At 42.3% G+C, this 7,922-nt stretch overlaps 1 protein-coding gene across 1 annotated transcript; it reads right to left on the bottom strand.

Annotated features, from left to right (window-relative positions):
- Positions 1–6,703: 6,703 nt before the first annotated feature.
- LOC103632092 (DNA damage-binding protein 2-like) lies at positions 6,704–7,458 on the bottom strand. Its single transcript, XM_008653943.3, has 2 exons — positions 7,272–7,458; positions 6,704–7,185 (listed from the first exon to the last, which is right to left on the bottom strand). The coding sequence occupies exons 1-2, from the start codon at positions 7,349–7,351 to the stop codon at positions 6,957–6,959; spliced, it is 309 nt and encodes a 102-aa protein (XP_008652165.1). The 5' UTR covers positions 7,352–7,458; the 3' UTR covers positions 6,704–6,956.
- Positions 7,459–7,922: the final 464 nt, after the last annotated feature.

Raw genomic sequence — 7,922 nt, 5'->3', positions numbered from 1 at the left:
TTGATGAAATCTTTTTATTTTTCCTACGGCACCCTTTTCCTTTCTAAAGGGGAGAAAGGTTTTTAATGGGGCCATAGCATGTAATTTCTCTTTTTCTTATTTCAGCTCTACAAGAGCAAAATCCCCCAAATATGTAAATGTAAAAACTGAGCATGCACCATCGAGTACAGCGAAAAAGGAAAAAACAGGGAGAAGCTCGAAAGTCGTCCCTAAGGGGATGCAGAGCACGACGAAGCTACAAAAAGCCGTTCCTAAGGGAGAGCAGCGTAAGTTTTCTGCTCAAAAGTCGTTCCCAAGGGAATGCAGAGCTTACAGCAAAAATTCAACGCTGATACCGTCGAAATATAAGGCGCAGCGCGAAAAGTCAACGTGATACCACCAAAATAGAAGGCGAAGAAGTTCAAAAGACATTCATAAGGGGATGCAGAACTTACAGCGAAAAGTCAGCGCTGATACACCGAAAAATAAGTGGTGAAGCCGGAAAATAAGCGGCAAAGAGACTTCGGCCATTCCCAAGGGAATGAAGGCTTTGGTTGTGGATTCGTATGTGTGTGTTTGGACATTCATTTGCACGACACATTACATCATACATTTGCATTCATAAACATTCATTTAGACATACATAGGATCATCATCATCATAACATAGGCAGATGCTTCGGCTCTAAAGATAAGGCTTCAGCAAAAAGAGATAAGAAACAGTTTCATGTTTCATTGTGTACGAAAAGAAGGGAAGGTGTTTTTCTCCTTCGACTCAAAAAAATGTTAGTTTCGTTCACATCGAAGTACTTCATACGTTGATGGAAAGGTAAAAATATATTACAAGGTATGGACAAAATTTACAGAGTAAAATCTAATTCTTAAATTACAATATTCTTTACAAAGGTTATTACAAGAGTTCTTAGAGTTTTTTCCACAGCTATCTATTCAAGCTTCATCATTGTCTATTAAGCTTCGGCTTTGTGCTCTTCAGCTTCGTCATCTTGCTCCTCAGCTTCGTCATCATGTACATATTAAAGTATTATAAGGAAAATTCAAGTTTAAAGGAAAGGGTAAGCACAAGGTATGATTTTGTTACCGGCTTAAGATGACTTCGAGCTTCGTCACCAGCTATGCTTCGTCCACCCTTCGTCCATACTAGTTTTATAAATCTGTTTCCTATGCTTCGGGCAAGACTGGGAATATCAACCAGATCTGCTGGTGATAAACTAAAGTTGGGTCTATTGACAATCTTTCCATGTGTGCAACCAGATTTCAGGAAGGCGACAGCTGTGCCCCGAGAAGCTACCAGGGCACAGAAATCACCATGTCCGGTTATAATTTCATCAAGGGCATCAACTTCACCCTCGATATGTTTGAAGGCCCCTGGCAGGTCTTCAGTCGAAGGACTAAATTTTTCACAGCTGGCTCCAACCGAACTGAAGATCTGCTTCAGTCGTTGTACACATCGGCTACTGAACTCCAAACATTTGTTTTGAAGCTCTGTTAATGATTTTTGCAAATTTGAACTTTTCTCGACCTCAGTCTCAAATTTTGCATTAAACTTCTGCTTTTCCTGTTCGAAGCTTTCTGACTTTGAGAGAAGCTCCGTATTTAACTTTGCAATTTTAGCTTCAGCTTCTGCCAATAAACCTTCTGTTGTCTGTAGCTCGAAATCCTTCTTTTCAAGAGCAGCTGCTTGATCTTTTATTTTGCTTTCTAAACCCTCAATTATAACTTTATGTTTTTTATCTTCAACATCTTGTTGCATTCTCAAAGCTTTACTCAACAGCATACTCTGTGCACAAGCAACCTTCGTTAGAAAACACATTCGTTGTTAAAGACAATAAAAAGTTGAAGAAAAGTTTTTTACCTTGAAATTGGAATAGAATAAACTACCGACGATGTGCTGTCGTCGGTAGCGGCTAATGTCTGTCTCAAGCTTCGGGAAACCAATACTCTTTGATAGAGTACCGATAACCTTCGCTCCGGTTTGATCTCGAACGCAGCCTAACTTTTCATCGTCAACACCACCGAAGAGTAGTGCCCCTGGTTGATATCCACAGGATATGGCATATTCTTTTAACTATTCTTTCTCAGCCTTCGTCAACTCTTGTACAACTAAGTTTTGAAAATTGAAAATTTCCTCTTCCGAAGCATCTTCAGCTATTTCCTTCTCCTTCTCAGGTACTGTAGCCATGGCTTCTTCAGCAGCTGCGGCAACTTCTTATGTGGCCATGTCCAGAAGTATCTTATCAATGTTAGAAAGTGTGCTTTCTAAATGTACATCTTCGGCTGTGGTAGCTTCGGCAGCTGCAGCTTCGGTAGCTGTTGTGCTCTCAACAGCTGGTGCCTTTGAAGCCGAAGCTGACAGTGGTGTCCCTTCAATTACTTCTGTCGCAGTAATAATTCTTCATTTTTTCGGCTCAGCTGCCTTCTTCGTTATCGAGGGCTCCTTTTCCTTCTGAAAAAACTTCGTCAGATGCGGCCCCAGTGGACTTAGCTTGATAGGCAAAGATTCAGTCATTACCTTTAAGATTTCCTCCACGTCGGTGGCAGAAGGTGTTCGAGCAGTTTCTTCTTCTATATCAGTTGCCTTCTGTTTCGGAGCCGCAGCTTTTCTTTTCTTCGAAGCATCTGTCTTCAGCTCAGCTTCAGTTTTCTCTTTTTTAGTTTTTCTTCATCATCTTTCACCAATTTAGCAGCTTCTTTGTTCAGGACGCTAGCAACTCTCTTTCTCTTCTGTCCTTCGGCACCTCTGTCCAGTCGCTCATAGTCAGGATACTCAAAGTTCAGAGCATCCATCACCTGGTTTAACCTTCGCTTCAGACGAGTGCCGAAGGCTGCAGTCATTAATTGATCTTCTTTTTTGGAATAATTACCAAGAATCTCGTTGCACATAACTTCAATCGTGTCTAACCATTCTTGGCAAGGTTCATTGAAGTGTTTCTTGAATTTATAATAATAAGACAACCGAACAAGTTCCTTCTCTTTCTTTTTCCCTTTGAGCTTTGGCATGTCCCATTCTTTCAAATTCGGGAATACTCTGAAAGCTAAGAATTCTTGCACCAGATCTCTAGTACCAATGTGCTCCGCAACAACTCGAAATTCGCCTAGTGCAATCTGGCATGGACTCTCCGGTGACATGTTGCATTGGGGCCTAGTCTCTCCGAAGATTAATTCTAATGGACTTTGAACCAGCTTCTCCTTTTTTCATCAACTTTGACATAAAACCATTCAGTCTTCCAGCCAGTTGGCCATTTGGTACGATAGCTGATAACTGGAGACTTCGCATCTTTGCGATAAGCAAAATTATAACATCCGAAGTTCTCGTGCAGCCCATCTTCTCTAGCTTTTGTCTGATAATGAAGCTCATGTGCCCGGCAGAAGCCTTCGACAAGCGGTTCTGCCCCTTGGCTTCGGAGAGCCTAGATGTAAACGCTAAGCCTAACGATGGCATTAGGAGTTAGCTGATGGAGATAAATCCCAAACTTCCCCAAAACATCTGCAATCATCTCATTCAAAGGAAATCTTAATCCTGCTTTAAAGAAGCTTTTAAAGACTACCACCTCATCCTTTTCCGGCTTCGGAGTAATTTCCTCTCCGCCAAAGCGAATTAGCTCCTTTTTGGCCTCACTGAAATAGCCTAACTTCATCAACTTAGGCATATCATCTTCGGTAACGGTGGACCTCCCAAACTCCAGGTGGCTGGGTTTAGACGGCACGACACTATAATCATCTTCAGATTAACCTTCCTCAGCACCAACCTGCTCAGCCTCAGCGGCAGGTGCACCTTCGTCAGAACTTCCGACACTACTAGCCCCGACCGTTTCATCACTTCAGAAATCGGAGCGGTTTCAGCAGCTTCGGCTTCTTCTCCGTCGCGTATAACCCTGGCAGTGGAACGTACCCTTGCCATTTGATGATGGATTTCTCACAGTTTTTGATGAAGCTGTTGACTTTGTTAATTTTTAATTTTCCCGAAGCTCTTCCTCTTGTGACGAAGCAAAATCGACAGCAGTGCTTCAAATGAGTGCGATGGATAAGCTTCGGCTATGGTCAAATTTTTGGCAGCAAGACAGTGCAATAGCAATGAATGCTGTGGTAACTTCACAACTACCCGTCTGTTTATATAGTGCCGCAGGTGGGAAGGTGAATCGCCAAGTCTTCCGCACCGGACGAACAGTCGCCCGCACCCACTGAACGGTGGGCCACAGGACCCGAGAAGGTGAATCGCCAGGACACGTGTACCCGCTGCATGGTAGGGCCACCCCACATTCGGAATATTTTAATCGTTTCTTGGCAACGAGCTCAGGGAAGGTGTTTTTCGGACCTTTGGCATTCTGAAGCCTAGGAGACTTTTTCACGGATCAAGCTCGTTACGAAAAACGATCTAGCACCGCGAAGGGCTACTGTTGGGGGTATGCTTCGTCGTCGAAGATCCTGTAAGAAGAAACACCTTCGGCAGATCCTCTCAAAAGCAGCGCCGAAGCTATCATCCATAAAAGCTTCGGCATAGTGGCATGTCTCAAGACGAAGGAGTAAACCGACTTAAAGATGAAAAGACCAATTGACCTGTGATAACTTGTATTATGATTGCAAGCATTTGTAAAGGACATTAATGTAATTTCTCAAAGGTTGTGTCCTGTGCCTATAAATAGATGAACGGTACCCATGTACTGTTCACGCCATTTTGTAATCACTTGCACGCGACATTCGGATCATAGTCTTCTGTCAAGCCGAAGGTATAAATGTAATTAAATATTATGTTCTAATATTTAAGTTTGTATTATGAAATATACAAATAAGTTTATGTATTTAAATGTATTATCTTTCATGTTTCGTATTTTATATACTTTATCTTTCATTATTTCATAACTCTAGTCATGAAGGTATAACCTTCGTGACCTTTGCTCATGGCCTTCGTCCGAAGATCATTATACCCTTGGGAGATAATGTTTCAATGGACGAAGGGCATTAACATTTAACATTTTATGTTGCCTTGTTCTTAATTCGAAGCATTTGAGAAAAGTCCCAACAGGAGGGAAGAAACTATCCACATGACTTCATTGGAGACCCGATAAGAAATCCTAATGTGTATTTCTGTATGTGATTTGTGAGAGTGTGAGACTATTACTAAGTTAAAATATATGTGACTTATGAGTTATGATTGTATTATAAAGTTGTTAGTTGTTTCAGATTTATTTTGTCATGTTCTCTTTTGATAATTGATATATTTGTAATTGTTATCATGTAGTGAATATTTTTTGTTACAACATTCCTACATGGCCCCAAATAGAGAACGGGGATCCGCAAGATGGGGATGAGGATGAGTTTGTCCGTGTTAAGCTAAATAGGGTGATAACGAGGAATGGGTTTTGGGGAACGAGGTGTGGATGGGGGCTAGTCCCGCCCAACCTCATTGTCATCCCTAAATAGCTCCCTAGTAGCCCAAAGACTCATTCCCTTTAGGGTGCATTTGGTTCAGCTACGAGTTGTCTGTTGTGTAAAAGTTGTTGTGAGAAAAAAAATTGAAAGTCATTTAGTTTAAATTGCTATGAGTTGTCCACTATAACAAACTATATATTGTTTATATGCACTTTGTGACTATATCTCTTAATCAATATAGCTAATTGAAAAACCGATTTCACATCTGTGTTCCTAATATTTTTTATAATGAATCAATTTTACAACACCATTTTAATATATTTTATTTAATATTTTTATTCATTTACTATAACACTTAATTGTTTGTAGTTCTATTTTAGTTTCTATCTGGCACATATGTTTATTAATATAACAAACTTGATAAGTAATAAAAGCATGGTCCAAACCGCTTTCAAATTTGTACTATAAAAAGTTGTTTTTTAAATTAGTTAAAAAAAGCTAAACCTCTTTGATAAATTGATTCAGCTTTTGCTTTTTTTTATAAACTCAACACCGCGCTATACTATATTACTTATAAATGAATAATTATTTGTGTCAATAATGAACGAGTGTGAAACTTGATTTGGATTAGATTGGTAGATACGTGCATGTTGTATTGTTGTATGTATGTTTTTTTAGACGCGTGTATGTCGCATGTGCATATCTATACTACTCTATTAAGTTAGTAACGTCAGCGTCCACACTATCATGCCCCCGCCTGCCCTCGCCCCATCCGCGTGCCCTTCACCACCCCTCTGCGACCGCCCCTCCCCACGCCGCCGCCGCCCCTGAGATTGCTGCACGCCGTGGCTAGAGTTCCTCACCTTGCCCCCGCCTCTGTCCTCTCCCACGCCCGCACGTGGAACCTGCCCCCGCCACGGATCTTGTCCACAACCGCGCAGGCACACGCATGGACCCAGCCCCCGCCGCCGTGCCCGCGGACCGCGGATGCACCCAGCCCCCGCCCACGGATCTCGCCCACAACCGCGCACGCGCGCGCATGAACCCAGCCCCCGCCGCCGTGCCTGCGGAAATCGCCTCCCTCAACCGCGCATGGACCCAACCACCGAGGCACGCCCACGGCGCCCTCGCGCTACGCGACGCCGGTTCTCCGCGCGCGCTGTCGAGGTTCTCGGCCTCCTCGCTAGGTGCCGGAAGGGGCGACAGGAGCTGTGCAGGGCCCCAGCGTTGTATCCGTGCGCGTGCAATCGAGCGGGCCGTCCTCGTCCTCAACTGGATTTGCTCCGAGAGCAACCAGCAGGCACCAGAAAAAATCAAACTATAGGCTTTCGGCCTCTGTGAGGCTCTGGTGAATGATGACAACTGCAAGATCGCCAAGAACATGCTCGAAAAAGCGTAGAATCGGATTGGGTTGTGCAGATTCATCATGGGTTTTGATTCGGCACCTACTTGATTTGTTGGGTGTTGGCCTTATTGTACGAAGGTAGCAATAGCAAATGTTAACCTTTTATCTTTTTCTCTTACTCTGTTTCATTTGCTGGTTAATGGATGGTTTCTTGTCAAAATGCTGTCGACTATGTACACCAAGCATCAGACTTTGGATTTGCCCTTTCCCTTTACTGCATGAGTGAAGCGAGTCTTCTTTGCTTTCTTGTTCTTTCCGCCAGAATCACCACCTGAGTCGTCATCACTACTATTGTCATGCTTGCCATTTGGTTTCTTCCGGGAACTTGATCCATATACGTATTCCTTGGCCTTCTGTTTGGCTCTTTCTTCAGTAAGTTCATCTTCAGTTTTTGGCTTCCATATGAAAATAGACCTACAAGGACCACCTCATGAGTTGTGGAGGGGAAAAGATATAGCACTGGATAACATTATTATATACTTATGTATCGATAGGTCTACCTTGAGCTTCCTGTAGCTAGGATGTCATCTTGCGGATGTAGCTTGTTCACTGGGCTGATTGTTATTATGTCAGGGTCCATCACCTCAGCCAGAAGCTTCCCAGAACTGGTATCTATAAAATCAATTGAATGCAGAGCAACACCATTGTAGTTCTCACTTATGTAACGGCCAATCACTGCAACTGTTTCATTGTAATCCTGCAGAAAATTAACATTCCATTTTGGAATCGGGCATAGCTATTGTACCTGAAAGAGTAAGTTGGCTTTAACATGTGGATTGTCAAGGTGATGTTGATCAACTGGATACGGGACATTTCCACTGATTATTCGATTCAGATTGTCCTAAATCAGCAAAGAGCATAAGTGCAAAAAAGATCAAAACATGACAAAAACAGATTCAGGGTGAACTAAGGTTAGAGTGCATTTTTGGAATTAGGTCTATAAATTTCAATTTCTCTCCTTAATCAATACAGTGACCTCATCTTCAGAAGAAGAAAAGTTGTTTTGACTTGAATCATATGTGAAACAGAAGTTGAATAGTGCTTGTTTTCTTCTAATAAATAAAAGGTGATGTTGTAATCCATGTCTAGGATTACAAATCTGCCAGTTTAAAAAATAGAGGTAATTCAGTTTCGAAAATAACAGTAGCAAG

Source organism: Zea mays, chromosome 7 (genome assembly GCF_902167145.1).
Source record: "Zea mays cultivar B73 chromosome 7, Zm-B73-REFERENCE-NAM-5.0, whole genome shotgun sequence".
Taxonomy (NCBI): Eukaryota; Viridiplantae; Streptophyta; class Magnoliopsida; order Poales; family Poaceae; genus Zea; species Zea mays.
The sequence above is the reverse complement of the archived record's forward strand: the minus strand, read 5'-3'. Positions and strand labels throughout refer to the sequence as shown.